The sequence below is a fragment of the Amphibalanus amphitrite genome, unplaced genomic scaffold, assembly GCF_019059575.1.
Source record: "Amphibalanus amphitrite isolate SeventyFive unplaced genomic scaffold, NRLGWU_Aamphi_draft 000602F_arrow, whole genome shotgun sequence".
NCBI lineage: Eukaryota > Metazoa > Arthropoda > Thecostraca > Balanomorpha > Balanidae > Amphibalanus > Amphibalanus amphitrite.
In genome coordinates, this window is record NW_024882096.1 from 378,765 (window position 1) to 403,212 (window position 24,448).

At 47.7% G+C, this 24,448-nt stretch overlaps 1 protein-coding gene across 4 annotated transcripts; it reads left to right on the plus strand.

Annotated features, from left to right (window-relative positions):
• The first annotated feature begins 13,782 nt into the window (after positions 1 to 13,782).
• On the plus strand, positions 13,783 to 22,484 carry LOC122394620 (U4/U6 small nuclear ribonucleoprotein Prp31-like). 4 transcript variants are annotated; one of them, XM_043391616.1, is made up of 12 exons: positions 13,783 to 14,095; positions 14,556 to 14,712; positions 15,004 to 15,098; positions 15,692 to 15,794; positions 16,501 to 16,705; positions 16,867 to 17,036; positions 17,314 to 17,471; positions 17,958 to 18,098; positions 18,531 to 18,680; positions 19,053 to 19,157; positions 20,884 to 21,003; positions 21,596 to 22,484. In XM_043391616.1, the coding sequence occupies exons 2-12, from the start codon at positions 14,577 to 14,579 to the stop codon at positions 21,698 to 21,700; spliced, it is 1,488 nt and encodes a 495-aa protein (XP_043247551.1). In that variant the 5' UTR covers positions 13,783 to 14,095; positions 14,556 to 14,576; the 3' UTR covers positions 21,701 to 22,484. The 4 variants fall into 4 exon arrangements, with proteins under 4 accessions (XP_043247551.1, XP_043247552.1, XP_043247553.1 ...); XM_043391617.1 differs by lacking the exon at positions 13,783 to 14,095 and adding an exon at positions 14,166 to 14,326; XM_043391618.1 differs by lacking the exon at positions 13,783 to 14,095 and adding an exon at positions 14,171 to 14,243.
• The last annotated feature ends 1,964 nt before the right edge of the window (positions 22,485 to 24,448 follow it).

Here is a 24,448-nt window from a genome sequence, read left to right on the forward strand (position 1 = left end):
TATGTCACGTGAACATCAACAGTACGCCATCAAAAATAGACGAATTGTCGGCTTTTGTCAACCACAACAGCATCGACATTTTAATGACAAGTGAAACAAAACTAGACAACTCCGTGCATCCTAGTCTTTATGAATTACCCGATTTTCACACGCCTTACCTGCACAATAGAAATAGAGACGGTGGTGGAACGGCGATATATGTGCGGGCAAACCTGGCTGTCAAGAGACTAGCAAATTTAGAGCTAGAAGAGGAGGACTGGGTCTGGGCAAAGGTTTCACTGAACGGAACATCCATAGTAGTTTGTAGTGTATATCTTCCACCAGGTCTCTCAGCCGAAAGACTGGACGAATTCAATTGTAGGTTCATCGAAAGTGTTTCTCTTGCCAACTCGCTTTCACCACTAGCAATATTTATACTCGGGGACTTTAACACTGGAAATATATTTTTAGAAAACAGTAGCCATTTAATCCGTCACAGTGGAATCACCTCTTTTGATACTAAGTTTAGTCACACACTAGATACGCTAGAACTCACTCAACTTATCTCATCACCAACAAGACGCACAGAAACAGTCGCAAACCTGAGAGACCTAGCAATAACCAACAACAAAGATATCGTTACAAGCTCTGGGATTCTGTCCTCATTTGGCAACATGGACCACTTCCCCATTTACCTGTCAACTAGCCTCACATCATCCACTTCACCTACACAATCTAGGACGATCTGGGACTACAGCAAACTCGACGCAGACAAATTGACCAGACTCATACAGACCACAGACTGGGACGAGTTACTTAACAATGACATAGACACCGCCACCGAAAAATTCACACAAGCAATCTTGGAAGCCGCCCGTGAGACAATTCCTACAAAAATTATTCACGTTAAACCCGGCGATAAACCCTGGATAACAAGACATTTGAAACATCACATGAAAAAACGAGACAAACTTTTTAAAATCGCAAAAGGAACGAACTCGAGCTGTGACTGGGAAGCCTGGCGACTTCAGAGAAATTTTGTTACCAAACTGAATAAAGACTGCAAAGATATACACACCAAACGACAAGTGAATCAGCTCCTCACACAAAAACACAATCCACACCAGTACCACAAAATTCTTAAACAAGCTATTCGACCAAGGCCATGCACACAAATACCTCCACTAGAGACACACAATGGACAAGTAGCGACAGATGATGGCGAAAAAGCCACCATCCTTAATAGACACTTTGTCGCACAGACACAACTACACAACACACCTACGCTTCCACCTCCAAACACGAGAACCAGGCCTGTACCCGAACTAAACGAAATAACCGTAACCGAACAAGAGGTACTGTCAGCATTAAATTCTCTCGACCCACACAAATCTACTGGCCCTGATCAACTCCCCACGAAAATATTAAAAATGATAGCAATTCTCATAGCAGAACCATTAGCAAAATTATTTAATATGTCTCTCAGAACTTCAAAATTTCCTAATCTTTGGAAGGAAGCCAATGTCACACCAATTTTCAAACGTAAAGGATCGGCAGCTGACCCACAGAACTACAGACCCATTAGCCTTCTATGTTGCTGCTCTAAAATTTTAGAAAAAAATCATATTCAAACATATTTACGACCACCTCATCGAAAATTCGCTTCTTTCTGACAATCAAAGCGGGTACAGGCCTCACCACAGCACGCAACTACAACTAGCCTACATGACTGACAGCCTCTACAAATCACTGGACAAAGGACAAGACTTTACTGCTGTTTACTTAGACGTGACAAAATATTTCGACAAGATTTGGCATAAAGGTCTCCTGTTCAAGTGCGAAAACGACTTCTCTATCACTGGCTCTCTTCTCGACTGGCTGAAATCATACCTAACTGACCGAAGACAGAAAGTAAGAATAGGGAACCCATACTCAACGACAATGACTTTAAACTCCGGATGCCCGCAAGGCTCAATTTTAGGTCCACTTCTTGCCCTCCTGTACCTTGACGGACTCCCTGGACAACTGAAAAACACCGCCCTATTTTACGCTGACGACATATCATTATACGCATCATACACACCCGACAACATGACACAAGCACAACTTTCACTTCAAGAAGACCTTAACACAATTGAGCAGTACGCACAGCAATGGGCCATTACTTTTAGTTCATCAAAAACCATAACTCAGACATTCAGCACAAGAAATAACTATACTTCACCTCAACTTCAATTCAATGGGCAACTAATATCAAAAACGGACACTCACAAGCATCTGGGATTAACTCTATCAGAAGACCTGCGTTTCAAGACCCACGTTACCACAATCATTCAAAAAATAAACATCGCCCTCAGCCCCCTCTACCCAATTGCGAAATTCCTTCCACGACAGACACTAAGCACCATATACAAAACCTACGTGCGACCATACTTCGACTATTGTGACTGCATTTACGACGGACACATCACTGCACACGACGAATTAAGACTGGAAAGACTACAAAACAGATCCGCTAGACTCGTGACGAACACACTACATCGGACATCCACAGACAAACTTAGAGACGAACTCGGCTGGGACAGTTTGAAGACGAGACGAAAAATCCACAGGCTTTTTCTATACAAAAAGATCATAGACAATACACCTCGCATACCAAACTACATTACAAACATGATCCCAGAGGAGAGAGGGCGCACGGCAGGACGAAATCTCAGAAATCAAAACCACCACACAGTCCCGCGAACCACAAAATCCTGCTACCAGAGATCCTTTATTCCCAAAACATCCCTGCACTGGAACCAATTGCCTACGCACATACGAAACTGCCAAGAGATGAAAAAATTCAAACAAAGCATTAAACTAGTACTCGGCACACCACAGCCCCCACACTACAACGCACTAGGAACTAAGGTTGGGAACACTTTGCACACACAAATCAGACTGGGGATGTCCAAGTTAAACGCACACCAGTACTCTATACAAAAAGTAACAAGCCCCGAGTGCGCCTGTGGCTACACACAAGAAAACACAAAACACTTCATCCTTCACTGCCCACACTACGCACTGACGAGGTCCACACTATTTGCACAAGTATCCACACACCTCAACATTGATTTCAACAACCAATCAGACACCATGAAATTAGACACACTTCTACACGGACACAACACGACAAAGCAAAACGCACCTCAGGTTCTCCTTGCCTTTCAATCCTTCCTCAAAAACACCTTCAGACTGATATAGCCCCGTCTCGGTGGACTGGCGCCGGCCCGCCATCACCGCTTATCAATGCAAACTGTCGCGGCAGCCGACCTGACTCTCCGCGGCCCTGGATTGTACCATATTCATTTATTCTGTTTACGTTACCAGGTGGTGGTGCCTCGATTTAAGCATCAGCTTTTGCACCACCACCTGGACTATTTACTTATTTCCATTTTATGTCTAATAAATGTGTTTTGTTGTTGTTGTTGTTGTTAATGGGCCGACGCTACATGGCCGGTGCAGGACATCAAGATACCACGATTTGATAACAGATAGACTTTGATGTCCCTGCGAGTTTTACGGCAGCGGAACCCTCGGGTGACCTAAAAGCCATCGGACTTCACCAGTACTTGATGAGCCCAGTTGGGGTGACGCCCCTGCATGCCTCGCACTTGTTTAACAGCAATGCGTTCCATCACCATGGAAACGACGGTGCCGCAACCACCGAAGCAGCTTGGTCTAATTCATCGGGGCATTTTTGTGAGCCTTCAGTGAGTTCAGTTCCTCCTCGGCTCGTGTTACGAGCGGCAGACGCTGCTGTTTCGGCCTCGCTCTTACTCTAGCTCTGTGGCTGATTTCGTCGACTGATAATCTCAAGATCAAGACTGTCAATCGACTCAAGATAACTCTACTTATTCCTATTCCACGGAGGCCATGAAGATGCAAACGTCTATTCGGAGGTGGAGGCGTTTCACGGTCCTACCTCTCTCGGTCATCATCTTATTCCACCTCTTCTGGAGCGCTCTTGCCGGAGTGCTGGACAACAATCCCATGGCGAGTCGATTCACAAGCAGTCCGATGTATGAGCTTCTAACGGAGTCTGAGCCAGTGCATTCTGCCGTCACCGGCTCCAGGATTCAGTGCAGCTTGCTCTGTATCCTCTGGCCGGACTGCGCGGCGGCCAACTTCCGTCCGGTGTCCTCAGGCGGTGGAAGTTGTACCCTTCTCACCACTCAGTCTGGGACACACTCCCAGGTCACGGACACCGGCGCCGTCATGCTGCGACTGCCGGGAAGCTGTCAGATGTTGAGAAACATGGGCTACCGCGCTGACGGTGTCTACAGGAACCGCGGCCTGCCTGCGGCTCTCTACTGTGACATGACGCTCAGTGAAGGAGGATGGACGCTGCTGACAACATCCGTTTCTAAGTTGGGATGGGATCTCGACAGTGTACTGCAGACGAATGAAGGGACACCGGGCATTGTCGGTGTCAACTACTCCATTCTGGGTCTTGGAGATTGGATCAAGAGCATGTGCGGGAACTGCGCAACATTCCGATACAGGTAAAGCTATATTTTTATGTCGATGTTTCTATTTTTTTTTACTTGTAGTCAATTTAGAATAACTTAAATTATAAAGCGAACTTCAGGCTATAGTTAGGTGATGATTTAAAAGTCAACGAAAAAATAAACGATCTCAGTTAGGCGTCATGTCTACACCTTAAATGTCACGCAGCCTATTGCTTGTACCTATCTTTATCTATGTTATAGAGCTCGCTTTGATTCATTGACGTTTTCTCAAAACAAACGATACGCATGCCTATGGGTATTAAAAAAAAAAATACATATAACCCCGACGCACGCCATAGCCCGTTTTGTTTGCTTCAGACTCGACGTTTACAGACTACAAACGTGCGAAAACGCATGTTCCATGTATGTGTCGTGTTGAGTGTGTTGACACGTGAGCCCTTTTCTACCCTAGACTCTAGGCTGGCGAGTCTGCGAATAGACACATAACATGCCCGATGAATTTTCAACACGCGAGCCCGTTCGTTTTTCACAGAATCGAGGCCGGTGGTCGCCAGCGCTGGGGCGGAATCTGGGAATCTCCGAGTTCTTACACCCTCACCAGCGGCTACTCCAACCAGACTGAGGGCGTGCAGTTGCTGGAAATGTTCGACACCTGGGACCCACTGGCCAGCACCACGCCCAACAACATCGTGCCGTGGGTGAACACACGTGGCGTTTTGAACGGAGATCCTCTGCTTAGTGCTTACCACTACCTCGGAGTCTGATAGCTGGTGGTGGGGTACGCTGGTGACCACTAATGGTAATGAGGGGGTGTCGCCCTGGATCTATGCGCCCGGTGCGGGGCTGGCCTATGTGCCGAGACGCTACTGGATCAGGGAATAGGGGGAATGAGGTATTATAGCCGTTTTCACGACGGCTATTTGGTGCACATTAGGTGCATATTTGATGCAGATTTGGTCAAATTAGGTTCGTTGTGTTTCTTAAAAGTTATCAGTTTGGGTTGTGCAATTGCCATATACCTGATTTTTCAAATTATTAAACGTTATTTTTATTAGAAATCATGATATAAAGATACCTAATTGTTGTAAAAGAGGTTTGGTGCATATTTGATCAAGTTTGGTGCATTCGCCAGATAACCCGTCGTGAAAACGGCTAATACGATAACGGGTAAGACGATTTGTCATGGTAAATTTTTAATTTTCAAGTGATAGAACTTTGGGCACTGGTAATGTGTGCGGGGCCGTTGTTTCAACACAAACTCGTGGGTGTGGAATGTAGTAGACAAACAACTAACAAGCTTCTTTATGAATAGATAATATCTTATGAACATAGTCCTGAGCGATGAGGGTGCAGGCAGAGTGGACTTGTTTTCTGAATTATGATTCGTAGGAGCGCCATCATGCTATACTCGTAGATTCAGTCAATTGTGCCTTATTGACCTTGTATGTCTGTATGATACATACAATACCGTATGATCAGACTGCCGCGCGGGTATACCCAATGCGTGTCCATTGCAGCTATTTAGTCTCATGTCTTATGTGGCGTGAATGTGCTGTGTCATGTGTGTGCGGTTGTGGGATTTGATTTTTAGTGCGCGTGTCTGTGGCTTTGGGCTTTGTGTAGCTATCTAGAATAAATTCGAACGGCTAACACCTGCAAAATTTTAAATTAGGTATAAGCTATGACACGGGACTCTGTAACAAAACCAACGATTTTGTAAGCCGATTCCAGTTCTTTATAATGATGAATTTTGGTGTCATTTGTCATAGAAATGGCAATCGCCGTCCTGTTGACTGGTCTTCGTGACGAAATCCCTCCGAACTAGACTATCCTTCGGAAGCCGTCGGTAGGCTAACATATGTATACCTATTAACTTATCGTTTTCTATATTCCGGCGAAGCCTTCACATTTGAAGCCTCACTAGAGTGGGACTTCTAGTATAATATACTATTTTTCCTTCTAATTCTCTTAAAATCTGGAATACACACTTTTATTCCTTATCATTTCCCCGCTAAACGGTGCCAGGGCACTGAAGCAAACAATAGATAGAAGCCGTTTTCACGACGGCCATCTGGTACACAATTGGTGCACATCTGGTACAGATTAGGTGCAGATTTGGTCAAATCAGGTTCAGTGTGTCTCTTAGTAGCTATCAGCTAGGGTTGCACTAATTGCTTATATGCCTGCTTTGTCATATTATCTGAGAGCATAATCGATTAAAACACGGAAATAAATTCATAAAATGAAGTTATTTGCTGTAAAAGAGATTAGGTGCAGATCTGGTCAAATTAGGTGCACTCGCCGGATAGCCCGTCGTGAAAACGGCTAATAACCCGCGTGAGTTGCTGGGGGGGGGGGGCGTTAAACGCCCCCACTTTTTTCGCCGGGCCATAGCATAAAAACGGCGCGCCAAACTTTGGGTACCTGTAGGGAATTGATTGAAGTTTATTGTGACAAAGTTAAAAAAAAAATCGGTCGGAAAATTTTTGAGATATCGAGGTTTTAGTGACGTCATGATTTCTGAGTTTTCGACCAAAAATGGCATATGTTCAAAAAATCATATAAAATCACAGAATAGACATACAGACATGCCGTAAACGCCATTAGACTGCCCATACCATGATCAATCAAATGGCTATCTTCGATTATTGATTATCGTTCCGCATTTTCCAAAATCTTGAACTGAATCTTGGCAATTTTTCGTGACTACTTCACGACCATGATACATGAATTTCTTAAATTGAAGTTTTTGAGCCAAACACGTACACATATGATAAAATGAATGTCACCATCGTGTTCTACGCCCCAAATTACTTATAAAACATGTGTCACAGGCTGCGAATATCAGTTTTGATTTTCGGAGATATGTGCCTACCCGGTTGACCTGACCTTGAACCTGCCTATGCTTGACTGACCCCTATATGGAGCTGACACTCTTGTAGGCCTTATAGGGTGGATTGTGCACCGTTTTGACAGAGTTTATGGCGAGAGGCGCCCATTGCGAAGTCCTGAAGTCCATGCTACTGAAAGCCCGATTTCAGGTGTTTGACCTGACCTTGACCCAGCCTGTGACCTCAAAATTCAACTTTAAAGTACTCATCTGAAGCGTCTCGTCGCGCTCTTTCGTTTGCCGCCTCGTGCGTTTCGCTGCGCCTATTGGTTCTCGAGTTATCGGCTGGGGGCGTTGGGGGCGTTTTACTTTCTGTCGGACGTGGACTGCGCGTGGATGAACTCGACCTCAGCTCCCCCACCCGACCCCATGGATGCCGGTTCCACCAGCGGAGGGGACGGGACTCGGGCCGGCTAATGTCAACATGGCCGGCGCCCGGGAGGCGACGGAGGCCCGCTGCCGCCGGCCCGCTCACCGCGGGTGTCGTGGCGGACGGCGGGCCAGACGCGCCAGGGGAGGAGGAGGGGGCTACGGCTATCAGCCGGCCGCCTCGGACGCTGGGGTTCTACCCCGCCGTGTAGAGCGTCCACAAACCCAAGTCAGGACTAACACCAAGTATGACCGGGAACAGCTGCTGGCAGTCCACAGACTGCTCTGCAGGGACGACGCGACTAGTGACGTCACCGAGAGGATCAGGCTCAGCCTACCCCCTCGTCTGTCTCACCTGATCCGCCGTACCAGAGCTCACGCACACCAATCAATCAGTGTCGTATGTGGGTCCGGCCGGCAGCACCGCGCGACGACCTGCGCACCAGAGCCCAGTCACAGAACCCTCACCCTACCGGCCCGACTCACCATCTCGGAAACCCGCCGGCTGACAAAGACAGCAAACACCGGTCTTTTGATCGGCGTTTTGAACATTCAAAGCCTGAAGCCAAAACTACTAGAACTCACCGAAGAACTAAACCGTCACGATTTCGACGCCTGCCTCCTGGCGGAGACCTGGCTGCGCCCTTCTACTCCAAATCGACTTCTCGTGATTCCCGGCTATTCTCTCAGCCGAGTCGACCGACCAGACGGCAGCGGCTACGGTGGGGTCGCCGTACTGTCAAAAACGGATATGAAAACTGTGACCATCAAACCGAGCACATCCCCGCACCCCGGCAGTCTCCTGGAAACTCGGTGGATGTTGTTCAAGCTCGAACGAAATCGCCAGTTAATTGTATGCTCTGTGTACCGGCCGCCCCGACAGACCGATGCCGCTCTGCGAGCGGACTTTTCGGACCTCGAGACGCAGTTACAGCGTGTACTAATTGATTTTCCCAAGATTCCATTTATGATCTGTGGCGATTTAAACTGTGATATGTTGAAGGAGGAGAGTTTTCGTGCGCGTGTACACCTCAGTGACTTTTTATCGAATTATTCTCTTGAGCAGCTTGTAACCGTTCCAACGTACACTTCCGGCTCGTTGCTAGACGTCTGTATGGTTAAAAATAGAGAGCTTGTGCGTGATTGCTCTGCATCCTTTTGCCACTTCAGCCCACACAAACTCCTTCGTGTGTCTATTAACGTTCCGAAACAACGCAAAAATCCTACAGTTGTTCAATCCCGCTCAATCAACCGTATAGATGTCGATGCCCTGAACTCTGACCTGATGTTTGCCGATTGGGAGGGCGTGTTTAGTGCCACGAACGTAAGTGACCAGTGGGATGCTTTCCTGACCGAATTTCTGCCGATTTTTGACGATCACGCACCTATAAAGAATATTACCATCCGTAATCCTACTGCACCACCAGTTACCCCCGCCACACTTAAAACCAGTATAACGCCTTTTGGGGCGACTAACGGAGCGAGCGAGAGGGTGGGCCTTGCACGTGCGAAATTGCGAGGGGGTACCTCCAACTGACTTGTGCACGGCACCCTACTAACTGGTCTCTAGCGATGTGCCAAATTTGGGCACAATCGGCCCAGCCGTTCTCGAGATCTGGAAGCGGCACCCTGCACGTGCGCACGTGCAAAATGGGTCCCAACTGACTTGTGCACGGCACCCTACTAACCGGTCCCTAACCGTGTACCAAATTTGAGCGCAATCGGTCCAGCCGTTCCCGAGATCTGGAAACGACCCCTGCACGTGCGCACGTGCAGCAGCACCCCAACTCTGGCACATGTATATGCAGTGCCTAGTGGGTGCCTACCTACATGCCAACTTTCAGCGCAATCGGCCAAGTAGTTACCGAGATATTGCAACAATTACAAAACTGACACCTCTTCGTTTTGCACGTGGCACGTGCATAAGGGGTCACCCACATGCATCGGGAATAGTCCAATACTTGGTAGAAGGAATGAAGCTACCCTACAAAAATTACCGCGTGTAAATCGGTCAAGTGGTTGCTGAGATATAAGCCTCGCAAAAGCGTGACCACGGCCGGCCGGCCGGCCGGCCGGCCGGCCGGCCGGCCGGCCGGCCGCTCATACTCAGAAATTTCCGTTAATCTAAGGAAAGACTACGCTCGCTTCGCTCGCTCCGTAATCATGGATCAACGTCGTACCGCGTTACAGCAGTTCGGTAGAAAGTCGGAGGTTTACAAAGACTTAAACCGAACTGTCCGGGCCGCAGTGCGACGAGACCGACGCGGCGAACTTCACAGAGAGATAAGTGGGCGGGGTCCCAACAAGGTGTGGAAAAGTATTAGGTCGGTTGTGGCTGGTAAGAAAGACGGACCTAGTGTTCAACCTGATGTATCGGCTGACGTTTTAAATTCTTTTTTCGTTTCTGTGGGTCCCCGCGTCGCTACAGAGATCCGTGACCAAAATCCAGTTGTTGAGCAAATTGGCCGTTTGCCGCGGGTCGTAACCGGTAGATTTAAGCCCAGACCTATCTCTCTCGGTGAACTCGGTCACACAGTTTTCAATATGCGCAATTCTGCCGCCTGTGCGTCTGATGGCGTCTGCATTCGCATGCTGAAAACTGCTTTCCCATCTATAGGTGACGTTATCCTTCACATCATTAACACCTGCATCTCAAGGTCCGATATCCCCTTTCATTGGAAACACTCTATAGTTCACCCCATCTTCAAGTCTGGAAACCCATCTGATCCCACTAATTTTCGACCTATCTCCTTAGTACCTGTCATTATGAAGGTGGTCGAGCGAGTCATTCACAAACAGCTCTATCGCTATCTCTCCCAAAACCATCTTCTGGCCAATACCCAGCACGGTTTCCGACCCCGGCACTCAACTGAGACAGCACTTCTGTCCGTCAGTGACCAAATCCTGGCCGCCACCGATAGGGGGGATGTCTCTATGCTATGCCTTATTGATTTAAGCAAATGTTTTGATGTCATCAACCATGAGTTATTACTCGCTAAATTGGCAATGCACGGCATAGAGACATCCTGGTTCGCCGCTTATCTCCAGGGTCACACACAGAGTGTGTCATTGAAGGACGAGTCCGGTCGCCGGGTATTATCACAACCTCTCCCCAACTCTATGGGCGTCTTTCAAGGCTCGGCACTTGGTCCCTTACTCTTCACGGTATTTTCCAATGATCTATCACTTTATTCTGAGGATGCAGCAGTCTTCCAGTACGCTGATGATACTCAATTGTTGGTGAGTGGCCCTTTAAACGACCTTAGGGGACTCATCTCGCGCTTGGAAGCGTCACTGGCGTCTCTCGACCATTGGTTCAGTGCAAATGCTCTAAAAGTAAACACTGCTAAAACTCAGCTCATGGCTTTCGGCAGTCGGCAAAATTTGAGAAGCATACCTGCTTTCACCGTTTCTTTTCGCGACACCAAACTAGTGCCATGCAAGCAGGTGGGCAACCTGGGCGTTATCTTCGACGGCACCCTGTCCTGGGACGCGCATGTGTCCGAGCTCAGTCGCCGGTGCACGGGTCTCCTAATTGGCCTCTCCCATGTCCGCCACTATCTCCCCGACGGTGTCACCAAGACACTAGTGGTGGCTCTCGTCATGTCACGGATCCAGTACTGTCTCTCCGTATTCGGTAATGGTAGCCAAAAGAACTTCGATCGCATTCAGAAAATTCTTAACTTTGCCGCTAGAGTCATTTTCGGTCGCCGTAAATTTGATCATGTCTCCCATCTCCGGGACCAACTCGGCTGGATGGCACCTAAAACAATGGCTGAATACCATACCCTTATCACGGCGCACAAGGCCATCCAGAGAGGTGAACCCGAGGAGATTGCGACCCTATTTTCCAAAAATTCCCAAACACGAGCAAGGTCTACTCGCCAAGACCACCTCTACCACTTACCGCGACCCCGACTAGAGACCGGAAAACGTAGATTCGCCTACCGTGCCGCGGCGCTCCTAAATACTCTCCCCCTCGAGCTAACGCAGTTGCCTCCAGCCAGATTTGCCCGTGCTGTAAAAAAGGAGCTTAAGCCTAGCCAGAGTAGCCATAGTAGCTAGCCTCATGACTCTTGGACTATGAAAGGCAAACGAGTCTGTGTGTATAGTTATGAACGCGGCTTCGTGCGGGTTACACCAAGTATGTGCGTGTTCGGCGTTCGCGTTGTGCATTTTCGTATCCGTAAGTGTGTGCGTTTTCTTGTATAGGTATTTCTTGTGTTATCTTCAACCAGCTCGGACTCGGAGTGTAATCGCCACGCCGATTGTGGATTGCTCTTGATCGTCAATACATACATACATACATACAAACGCCCCCCCAGCAAACGGTGGGTGGCGAAATACCCCAGCAACTGCCGGGATAATAAGCAAATGGTAAAATCCATGTTCCATGCAGTGCATTATCATGACTGTCGTGCTCTGATTATCACCTGAATTTCCGGGCAGACTCATATGACGCACTGTTCTGTTTTGACCTCTCTGTGTTGTAGGCGACCTCTTTCGACTGAGCGGTCGTAAACGAAATAACTCAAACATGCGGCTAATCATTGCGGTATGGGGCCGGCGAAAAGAATGGCCAATCCGACTCCCCGCAACACATTTTACGTAACCACCTAGCACGGGCACTGACAGCCTAGCTATCCACCAGTTATGTAGCTGCAAATTTGCAATCTACGACATGAAATTGAAGCGTCACGCCTGTGGCAATTTTCTTAAATCGTCCGGACGGCTTAATGCCTTATTCTTCGTACCCTTTCGGTCAGTCGCAATGACCCAACATTAAAAATCGACCGTCATGGTCGCCGGTTGGTGCTTTTTGATGAAGACATGTCCAGTTGTCCATCTGATTTAGCCGATGTGAACCGGTAGGTATACCTAAACCTGCTTGAAGGCAGCCAACTATATTCTAGTTATGTTGATCAATGGCCAATGCGATTAACGGATGCCAGAACCAGGCCAGGGCTGCCGTAAATTTATGTTATTTACAGGTAGGTAAGTGTTTTATGAACGAGCGCGATGCGCGAAGTGAGTCTTAAATACCTACGCCTAACGGAAAAATATCAGTAGGCCTATGAGCGACCCGGCCACACCTGTAGGTATAGGTCCGCCATTGGGATATTCAATGTCTTCTGTTACGTATTTGTGAAATGGAATTCAATAGGGGATACCTAGAAAACGCGATCTTATTAAGTGGAGGATCGGTAAGTTGAATTATGAAAAGCGAACATGACAGTTACTATTAGGTAGGTATTTCATTTTCATATCTATTCCACCGCACGCCATTGCTTTTTCATCTCATATAGAAATGTGTGTCATATGACGCTGGCCGAAACTACTGCGCCTGCGGGCTGCAAGGCCATATAACCGCGGGCTGCGGGGCGCGGACAGATTCGCGAATATGCTGTCTCGCGTCTTCACTGCCATCAATGGCCCACGGACGGTAGTTATCTATCGGTCCGAATGATCGAATCTGCTGCTAGCACACATAACGTCGTCGAATCTTCTGCCGGTAGCAGCACATTCTGGGCCGGCAATTTTCTGATCTTGCTGCCATACCTAGGCGGCGGAACGGGGAGGGCACCGGGGCACCGTGCCCCCTTTGATTTTGTCATTTTAACATTAGCCCTATGGGCGTTGCATGGAAAGAATGGGACCAAAACTCGGCAGTGCCCCCCCCCCCCTCCTTGATTGAATCTGTTCCGCCGCTACTGCTTGCTGCTGGTAGACAAACATTCGGCGATCCCGCTGCCCAGAGCGGCATATTCGGCCCGGCCGAATGCCTGACTGCCAGCAGTAGATTGCAACTTATCAATCTACTGGTAGACTGATGGTCATGATAAAAGTTGCATACGGTGATCCGATTTTTTTTTTCATTTAAACAGCCTGGTAGTCTCAGTCTCTGGTTGATGTGCGTACAGTTCCATCATATTCAAATTCACTGTTATACTGCCTTATATAATGTGACAGCAAAATAGCCGACATTACGTACACTACATTTATGACGCAAGTGTGACGACTGGTCGGTGAGAGAATAATGTTCAGTTCTGTACTATGAGCAGGAAATAGCTTAAGCTGCTCTCGAAAATAATCCACGTTATCGTGAATTTAACGTTAATTTTGATCTATTGCTGCTTCTCATTCATTTACTGATGTACAAAAAATATTTGAAGATATTGTGCCTCTATTTTTGTATCATTGAGCGACGCTTAATGTTGCTTGCGGGAAAACCTGTGCACGAAGCTCAGTCGAAGAACACGGGCATTTCAGTTAACAGTTTACGAAACGTTTTGTGTGTTCCACACGATTTACAACCCTCGCCACACCGCAATTTACTTTTTTGGTATGCAAATGATGCAATTGTTTGGTGTAAACCAAGGCTATAGTGTAAACTATAATTTAGTTAGCGTATTGCTGTTTATTTTTTATTTTTTCATCAAATCATCAATCGCTGTCATCAAATTAAGCGTGGACAATATTGAGACTAAAGAGTAACGAGTCTGCTGGCCGGTCACCATATTTTTAGAATAACTACTGAATCCCTGGGTCGTCGCAGAGTTGATTTATGATAAAAGTACTGTCATCATCACTTTCAAATAAGAACATAAGTCATAACTGGTGCAGATATTTTTCTGCCTTTTTATGCTGTTGTTTATAGGTATCTGTTTTCTTGTTTTGTTTTTATTTTGTAGATTCCTGCAGTTCTTTGATGGTGCTAAAGGCATGTGTATTGTGTAGCCACAATTTTTGTGGTCATCCAACAGCTGTTGTCATAGTTTGGTGTGACACCACTTCTCTCTCAGTGACCACCTGAAGCAGCCACCATGTCACTGGCTGACGAGCTGCTCGCTGACCTGGAGGAGGATCACGGGGATGATGAGCTGCAGGACAACAAAGATGCCCTGGCCACCATCAAAGAGGAGGAAAAGATGGAGACTGAGGATGCTGCAGCCACTAATGGTGGGGGAAATAGCTCATATAATAGGTGCTGCTTGTGAGCATTGTTAAGTAGATGTGATTCACAATTCCACATTTGTTGTTTCTATAATACACTTCTTCATAGCTTCATAGCTTTGCTAGCTTTGTTACATTAACTGACAACTTTATTGCTGTATACCCACATTTATCTGTTAATTGTTGCTATCCTTCAGTTGTTTGTCTGTAGTCCAATGCATGCCACATTTTTCTGTTGTTTTTGCACTGGCTCTTCCCACTTCAAATCCACTGACTGACAAAGCTCTTTCATTGCAGGACCAGCATCTGGCTCCGTCCACTCTCTGCTCAAGCTCGCCAATTCACAAAGGCTAGCAGAAATGATGGAATCAGTGGAACGCTTCTTTGCTACAGTAAGTAAACAGGAGGCGGCTGAGGTAGGGTTCCCTGCGCTGGGGTGATCCAAGCTGGTGCACAGGGAATGTAGGTAGATAATAGATGCTGCCACTGGCTGTACTTTGGCCTTTCTGGTACCAGGCTTGATGGTTTTTCATGACATAAAATGTACAGTGTTATGAGACACCAAAGCATTTGCCATTTGCATTTATGTGTGGACAATTTCATGTGTTGCACATTTCATGTGTAATGCTTTTGCATTGTTTTCAGAAGTCCTTATCTCACCAGAAATTCATGGGAGACTGCCTGTTTTTCACTAAAACCCCCCACATCCTCCTGACTACCTGTGTTCCCCTGACATGGCAGTCTCACCAACCCCAACTCTCATTTCCCTCATCTAACCATTCATTTTCCTGTTGCCAGGAGCATAAAGCCGAGGAAATGGTTGGCTTCCTGGATGCTGACCCCTACCTGCCTCCTGCCTGTCTGTCTAACTGCCCCATCCATTGACAGGAACGTAAAGCCGAGGAGATGGTTGGTCCCGTGGAGGCCGAGGCCTCCCACCCTCCTGCCTGCCTGTCTAACCCCCTTTCGGCTCTCCCTTTGACAGGAGCGTAAGGCCGAGGAGATGGTCGGTCCCGTCGAGGCGGACCCCGAGTATCGACTGATCGTCCAGGTGAACCAGATGGCCGCAGAGTTTGACACGGAGATCGGTAAGGGTCGTCGTATATGTAGACTGTAGAGGGCGAGGGCACTATGGCAGGGCTACTTTTTCTGATTGCTAGAGGGCTAGGCTGCTTTACTGATAGCCAGATGGTATCATTGGGTTGTGATGGGCCGATTGGCCGGTTGGGGACGACGGAGCAGCGGTAACTGTTTAGATACGCCGCTAGGGGCGCCACTGTCGCGGTACGCCTCCCTGCGGTACTCGGTTTGATCGGTGAGATCGGTGAGGGCCGCAGTGGGCGAGATAAGTTTACTGATTGTCGGATTGTAACGAGCAGAGATCGGTGAGAGGCTGACGAGAAGCGATATCGCATCACTAAGGGATGGTATCACTGGGGTGGGGTAGGTAGCTGGGGCACTGGAACGTTGGTCGTTGGGTAGGAGCGCTGGCAGATGGCGCTATTGCTACATTACTGGGCTAGAGGGTGTCTCTGCCGATCAACGATACCGTCCGTATGACTCGATTTCTGGTGTGTTTGACCTCTCCAGCTTCATTTATCAGCTCTGTTAGGTACCTGTCATCTGACTGAAAAAATGTCTTAATAATCGAGCTTAGCGCTTTAATAGCTTTGCATCTCTTGCCTTCGTTCATTTTTGTCTCGTTTTTTTTTTTGTAGTGTCTATCCTCTGATTTACAACTAGCGTGACAAAGCCATTGAAGCAGTTTTCGTTCACATTCTCTCTTCCCCGCAGGCATCATCCACAAGTACTGTAAGGACCTGTACGGCCGCCGATTCCCCGAACTGGACTCACTCGTGGTGGGGCCTCTCGACTACATGATGACCGCCAGAGAGCTGGCTAACGACCTGGAGCGGGTCAAAAACAACGACCAGCTGCAGCAGATCCTCACTCAGGCGACCATCATGGTGGTGTCGGTCACCGCCTCCACCACACAGGGGTTAGTAGATGCCACCGAGCCGTTCTTGTCAATCGGTGTTGATTTTCGCCGATTTATTTGTAAATTAGGATGTTTTTTACTCCTAACTATGACCCGACAAGACTAAGTCTAACATGCACCATAACAGTTTTGACCCATGATCTGACCTGACCTTCCCGCAGTGAGCCGTTGCCCGAGGCTGATCTGGCACGTCTGATGGAAGCCTGTGACCTGGCACTGGAGCTGAACCGACAAAAACTGCGCATCTACGAGTACATCGAGTCGCGGATGACGTTCATCGCTCCCAATCTGTCGTCGGTCGTCGGCGCGGCCACCGCAGCCAAACTCATGGGTGAGTACGTGCAGCAGAACTCCTACCAGTCTAGTCTTCTGCTGGCAAAGTGCCTTGCTATGATCTGCTTTCCTTTGCTTCTATTCACCGTTTATTTATGGGATTTATACTCCTGTGCTCGTAGTTGTGTAGTTTTTGTTATTGTATTGGCTTGCTGTGTATTGTTTGTTCGTCATTCACATTATTTTCACCAGTTGCCATCTACTGTCTAAACCAGTCTAGTTCCATGTCTCCCCAATTCTCTTCGTTCGCCTCACGCCCTCCGTGTGCCCCTCAGGTGCCGCCGGAGGTCTGACCGCTCTCTCCAAAATGCCCGCCTGTAACATAATGCTGGTGGGAGCCGAAAAGCGGACCCTCTCCGGATTCTCACAGGCCAACGTGCTACCACACACCGGATTTATCTACTACTCGCCGATTGTTCAGGACTTGCCGCCGGTAGGTGGGACATTCTACTACAGTTTGTGGTTGATTCTACCACATAATGCTGTGTATTTGATATTTATGCACTACGCGCCGATTGTCAAGGAAACTGCCGCCTCCCACCGAATAAGATGGTGGATTCTGATACGTGTTGTGGTAGATTTATTTACTATGCATATAGCGTGCAAGAATTATCGTCCATCGCATATGGATTATATAACTGTGGTTTGTAAAGAAGTACCTACAATGCCACATCTGCAGTGGGTCTGAGGCACTTTGTACAAATGACAGAATGTCGTGAATGAATTGCCTTTTCAAGGTGCCGGTGTTCACACTACTCACAGATCGTGAATAATTTGCTGTGGTCGATAAATTAACGGTTCAACGAGTTTCTGAACTTGTTCAGGAACAGTCAACCGTCTGTAATAACCTAACACCTGTGCTTACTTTATTGAAACCCAAACACCATTAAATCACCGCTGCCGTCTCCCCATATCGCAGGATCTGCGCCGCAAGACGGCACGCGTGGTGTCAGCCAAGGTGGCACTGGCGGCGCGGGTAGACAGCTTCCACGAGTGTCCTTCAGGCCACGTCGGCAGAGGTCTCCGGGATGAGATCGAACGGAAACTGGACAAAATGCAGGTGAGAAGCGGAAATCGAGCTGTTGCTGCTTTGAGCTGTATTGGTGGGGATGGGACGGTCGCTGCTGTGTGTATTACAGACTACAGAGGGTATTGGTAGGGTTGGATGCTGCTTCAGGGTGTATGCATTGTGTTGGGCCATAGGCCTATATAACGAGAGGCCTGCAGATAGGTATAAAGGGGTTTATGCCCTGTGGTTGCCGGGCAAAAGAGTTAAGTATGCTGCTTTGAAGCAAGAATCTCATGTTGTTGGATGTGCACCTGCATACGAATGTCTCTTCTGAACTTTTGGTCAATCCTCCTTGTAACCACGCTTAATTTGCTCTCCTCATTTCCCCGCCCCCCCCCCCTTACACACACAACCTCATCCCTGCTGAGCCATCTCTAAGACTCTTGCCACCCCACTCTCACCCCGTCCCCTCTCCCCCTTTAGGAGCCGCCGCCGGTGAAGGCCGTGAAGCCGCTGCCGGCGCCCATCGATATGCCGGGGAAGAGGCGCGGCGGCAAACGAGTGCGCAAGATGAAGGAACGCTACGCCGTCACAGAGATGAGGAAACAGGCCAACAGGATGACATTTGGAGAGGTGTGTTATGAGGGAGATGGAGGGAATGAGCGGGGAGGGAGGGGGACAAGAATGAGAGAGAATTTGGAGCGATGGGATGGGGAGACAGACATACAATAATTGAAAGACAAAGCGAAGTGTGTTGCTAGGTTCATTTGTATCGAAGTCGAGATGAGTGATGACACATTCGCATAATGACTGAAGTTAACGTTGAAATTGAAATCGACAACACAAACCGAAAAACAACGATGATTTGATCTCATTGACCAGTGTTACCAACTTACTTCATCCGCCGTTTAGCGTACACAATGCCTAGTCACATTATTATCCCTCCCATCATACCATGGATGGTGCTGACGATGACGATGACCTGGACAATTCTCCGTGTTCCAGATTGAGGACGACGCCTACCAGCAGGACCTGGGCTACACTCGCGGTAACATCGGTAAAGGTGGCACCGGGCGGATCCGAGCCGCGCAGATCGATGAAAAGACCAAGGTAGGTGTTGGAGGGGTCCATTAGGGGTGGTTTCGGGTGTCCAACTGTCTGCTTAACTGTGTACTGGATGTAGACTTTAGACTGTAGAGGATATTTAACCTTGACAATCCGTGCATTGCGGAGGGCTGTTTTACCTCGGCAGTGGTGTGTGCACGTTGCAGAGCGTTGTTGACGTCTTCCTTTCTGCTGGGACCACTGAACCTGCCCTTATCGCTATTTTCCTAGTGGGTGGGCGTGTTAATTAGTCATCTAGCGGTAGTTGTTACTTTGTGCTAGCCCTCGGCTGACTACTGAGGAATTAGTGTTGCTTGCTCGTATCTTAGCTAGAAATGTTCAAAGGACACACTCTTGTAGGGTGAAGTCGTATAAGAGTACGCACTTAGTGGATTTCTTGCTCTCATTTGTTTAATATTTGAAAGAAAGAAATCGCAAAAAGGGAATCTTAAAGTTCATTGAATTAGCCATCAACCCATGGGGCAACGATCCTTCAGCGTAAATGGAAGTGGTCTAAAACTGACATTTTCTGAACCGCTGCAGTTGCGTACTCTTACCATATGGGGTGTGCAAGAGTACGCACGCCAGGCGGGTGGAGTACGCAAGCATATAAACACACACCTATGCAGCTTGTACTGTCCAAATGCTTAACTTCAAACTCAGAAGGCATTTAAGTTAATTCTAGTATCCAAAAAGAAAAACATAAAATAAATCTTTCAAGTCTATAAATCAGGAAATAATCATGTCGTGTGTTTCTTTACAAAAATGCACAATCAAAAGGGAGAATAACTCATATTTGGAAGAATTTCGGGTACGCATCTACATCACAGTACTCCATTGATGATATACCTACAAAACAAACGTCATTGAGCGATTGATAAATAATTCTATATTTCTGTATATTCGATTTAATGTATAATTCTGCGTACTCTTACCCTCCTGAACAGTGCGTCCTCTTACCGTACATGCAATTCGCGTACAAAACAACCCCGAAACGTTGTGCAAAACTTCGCAAACAGAATATTGCACTGCACAGTATTTCCCCAGATAACCTCACAAGTTTCCCACAACAATCACGGAAATGTACCTTATCTCAGCTGCCAAGTATCAACATTATTGTACCATACCATAATAATATCTTAACGCTCGAAAATAATATTCATCGCCTTAAACTCAACAGCGTCGCCAAGCAACGCCCACGTTCCGTTGGTGACAAGCGCGCACTGGCGGCTTCATGTCACTTCATGAACTCGACAAACCCGCGTTGCTAAGCAACCGAAACAGCTGATGCGTACTCTTATCGCCCGCGTACTCTTACCCGCCCTTACCCTACACCTTATGCTTCCTATCATTGGTACCGTTTTGTTTTAAGTTGCAGCTTGATTGTTATAGCTCATGCATGTGTGCTTTTTATCGTCGCATTTCATTTTATGACTTTGAATAGTTCTGCTTCACTACTGTTTTGTGAAAAGACCATTTGCATAATAAACCCAATTGTAACGGGTTATGAGCCCTAGGGGTCGCTGCACTACTTAGGTACGTTATTTCCCTCGTTATGTTCGTAAAATAAATCGACGTCCATTTGATGTGAACCAACGTAGATTTTCTCTTCACACGCTTTCTGACCGCTGCTAGCTGTAGTATCATTTATGCTTTACCCTAGCTTAGATCGGTTTTACCAATATGCTGTAATGTATTTGTAACGTAACGTCTCGTGTCCTCTGTTATATAGGTACGAATCTCAAAAACACTACAGAAGAGCCTGCAGCGCCAACAAAACTACGGAGGAACCACCACCGTGAAGAAACAGGTGGCTGGCACGGCGTCGAGCGTGGCTTTCACTCCTCTGCAGGTTCGTATGGATTTATGAAAAAAACACTCGGCTAATGAACCCACTTATAACAAATTTATTGGTCCTACAGGCTGGACACCAAGACTGCGTCAATGCTGGACAGCTGGCCGTTCGCCTGCTCAGCTGGTCAGCGGTTTAAGTGCTTGGGCGAAGTGCCAGTTACTCCTGGTCTGGTGACTGGGCTGCCGCATCTGGTTTGGTCGCTGGATCACTCTAGGGCTCACTGGGCTATTGCTGCTCGGGTCACTGGATAACTGATAACGCGAAACTCTTCATTACGTGCCTATTTCGGTAACCGGTCCCAGGTGTTTGCCATTTGGCCTGTCGTGCCGCTTTTTATGCCTTTTCTGCGTACTTGCACTATGTCGCGGTGCTTTATTAATTGTTATCCATGCATTTTATCGTACATTTGCACAGTTTTCATTCATTCATTTATTCATTCATTCATTCATTCATTCTTTCATTCATTCATCCATCCATCCATCCATTCATGGTGCAGTTACACTATTTCGCCAATGACTAACTCAAGCCGTTAACCGTCAATTCTGATAAGCACCGTTGTAACGCTCCCCTGTCGTCTTCCCCGACACAGGGTCTGGAGATTGTGAACCCGCAGGCGGCGGAGAAGAAGGTCTCGGAGGACAACGCGCGCTACTTCTCCAGTGTGGCCGCATTCGCCAAGGTGGAACGAAGCTGAGGGAGACGACATTTGAGTCGGGTGGAGTCCACTGTTGGAATGGGCCTGCGTGGGGCCCGCCTGACACTGTACTAAGCGTTGACCTATGCCAGCGGTAGGTCAGTCTTGCCGTGTGACATTGTTCATGACGTCAGTCGTGAGCCTGTCAGTCGTGATTTTGTCAGCCTGGCACGTGCTGTGTTTACCTGGTTTATTGCAAGTCCTTCACATAAGCATTAGCCGGCCTTCCAGCTCCGAAGAACAGCAAGTCGGACCAAAAGAACCGACGCTAATAGCCGAACCTGACTGGTGCGTCGTCAAAGAGCCAATAAAACCGACAATGTCCAAGTCAGATATCTGATTTTTGGAGCCAGAAATCAGGTGTCAAGTTGTCATACTGGACAACAAGCAATCTGTCAGGTTCGTATGTCAGATGTCATGCCATGTCAGTTAATGAGTCGCCTGTGATGCTGTGCTGAACTAGCGTTGGTGTAGACACGTGGCATCCTGTTCATATCTCGCTGGAAGTTCGCTGTGACAGTCTGATACGGAACTGGGATGGACGCCGAATATGAGATCTAGGCGTGCGGACCGCTTTTCTAAACTGGCCAGAGTGTGAGTTCAACTCCGATATATGTGCGAACTGGCATCGATGAGAGAGTGTGGCTGCTAAACTCAAACGTGAGTGTGAACTCTTTACCAAGAAGTGTGGCCCAGAGTCCGATGCGATTCTGTGGGCTCGACCGCCGGTCCTTTCCATGTCTACCGTCTTACCGGTGATGTACGAAATACAACTGCTAAATGAGCATGTGTTTGAATGATGTGTGTCTGTGATGTTGAACGAGAAGCATGCTTTCTTAGAGCAAAACTCAAACTCCGTAGGAGCACATGTAGTTATTATTAGTAAATGCCGAATGTTGAAATTCAATCATAATCATCATTTACCTATCAAGTCATCCAATTTGCGTAAGCAATTGCACCGACCCACCCATGCTATTCAGCATTCTGTTAAAGGGACCCTCCCACCTTAAAAAAGTTAAAGGGACCCTCCCACCTTAACATTAGTTTTGAGTTGAGATAGCCAAATTGGTGGCCATGGCCTGAAAATGCCGGTTTGGGCATTCACAACATCGAAAAATGCTTTAATTCGGAGATATGGAATTTCAAACTTGCAGTTTTCGGATTCTAAGGGGCTAATGCATTGGTATGCCCCCTTAGAATTTGTGACGTCAGCGGAGATCTAACGATTTTTAAATCTTTTACTAAAACGTTTGGCAGCACGCGGTGGTATATGCTGCTTTGCGCGCCAGGGCCTCCTCTAAGGATTTTTCACTGGGTGGGCAAAATTTTCGCCACTTCCCCGCCCAAGGGCGGATCCAGCCACTTGTTTTGGGGTTCAACCAATTTCAAAACCTGTTACCGGGGGGGGGGGGGGGGGGGTGCGGGGATTAGACGAAATAAGCTGTGCCATTATTGGAAATAAAATGATAGTTAACGTTTGTCGTATGTTTTATGGTTAGCGATGCTCGAGCGATTCGTTCCAGATTACATGTACAGCCCTCAGCAGACTGCGTGGTAGGTATTCTTTTTCCGACAAAACTGATTATAATTCAAAAGTCATGTTATCAGTCGGTCGAAGCTCACTGCAAATAGATGCGCCATGCTCCACTCCTTCGATAGGGCCTATCAATAAACAAAGCATACCTACGCCTTGTGTGGCAACAAAATGTTTAAGTTCGTTTTGGGGGCAAATATAAACTTTTGGGTTTTGTTGCCAAACTGGATGGAAAATGCATACGATGATAATGCCAATCTAAGCTGCGGAGTCTCGCGCATCTTTCTGTTACGATTTCCGAGTGCCCGATAGCATAGTATTCGCGTTATTCTCGGTTTTGTCGAAAAAAAGGATACCTACCACGCAGTCTGCAGAGGGCTGTACTTGCAGCCCTCCGCAAAAACTGCGTGGTAGGTATTCTTATTTCGACAAAACCGATACCTAATATCTCAAAGGTTATGATAATCAGTCGGTCGGAACACATTGCATATAGATGCGCCATGCTCCACCCCTTCGATTAATTCAGTCACTGAACAATGTGTACTCTTACCGTAGCAAAAAAGCAAAAGTTTGCTTTGGGGGGAAATATAAACTTTTGTGTGTTGTTGTCAAACTAGATGGAAAATGTATACCAAAATAAGCCCAATCTAAGGTGCGGAGTCTCGCGCGTCTTGCTGTTACGATTTCCGAATGACCGTTAGCGTATTCGCGTTATTCTCGGTTTTGTCGAAAAAAGATACCTACCACGCAGCTTGCAGAGGGTTGTACCTTTATTGTACGTGCCTTTTCACTTACGAGACAATTACTTGATAACTCCAATATCGGCAGGGGCGTGGCCAAGGGGAGGGGCCACGGGGGCAATGGCCCCCTCCCTTGAGCGCAGAAGGCGCCATGGGGGCCCCACAGGCCCCGGGATATTTTTTTCTAACACTGGATAAAACGTATTTTACTCGGAAGCAAATTTATATCAATTCAAGTTTCATTTCTGTGGCCCTGGTTACCCGAGGTGCCCCTGATTACCCAATGGGCCCCTGCACTCATCCGAGGACCCCCGGTTTCCTGGGGCCTCTGGTCGCCCAGGGGGCCCCTGGTCGCTTGGGGGGAGCTAGTCGCCTGGGGGCCCCTGGTCACCTGGGGTTCTGGTCGCCTGGGCCCCTGCCCCCTGGTCGTCTGAAAGAACGTTTGTCACCTGCAGCGGCATAGCCAAGGAGGGG

Bases quoted from the DNA above. Each gene is read 5' to 3' on its own strand.
- LOC122394620 (XM_043391616.1), top strand. From the start codon at position 14,577: ATGTCACTGGCTGACGAGCTGCTCGCTGACCTGGAGGAGGATCACGGG. The intron at 15,795-16,500 runs GTAAGGGTCGTC...TCTTCCCCGCAG, and splicing joins AGAGTTTGACACGGAGATCG to GCATCATCCACAAGTACTGT. The intron at 17,037-17,313 runs GTGAGTACGTGC...TGTGCCCCTCAG, and splicing joins CACCGCAGCCAAACTCATGG to GTGCCGCCGGAGGTCTGACC.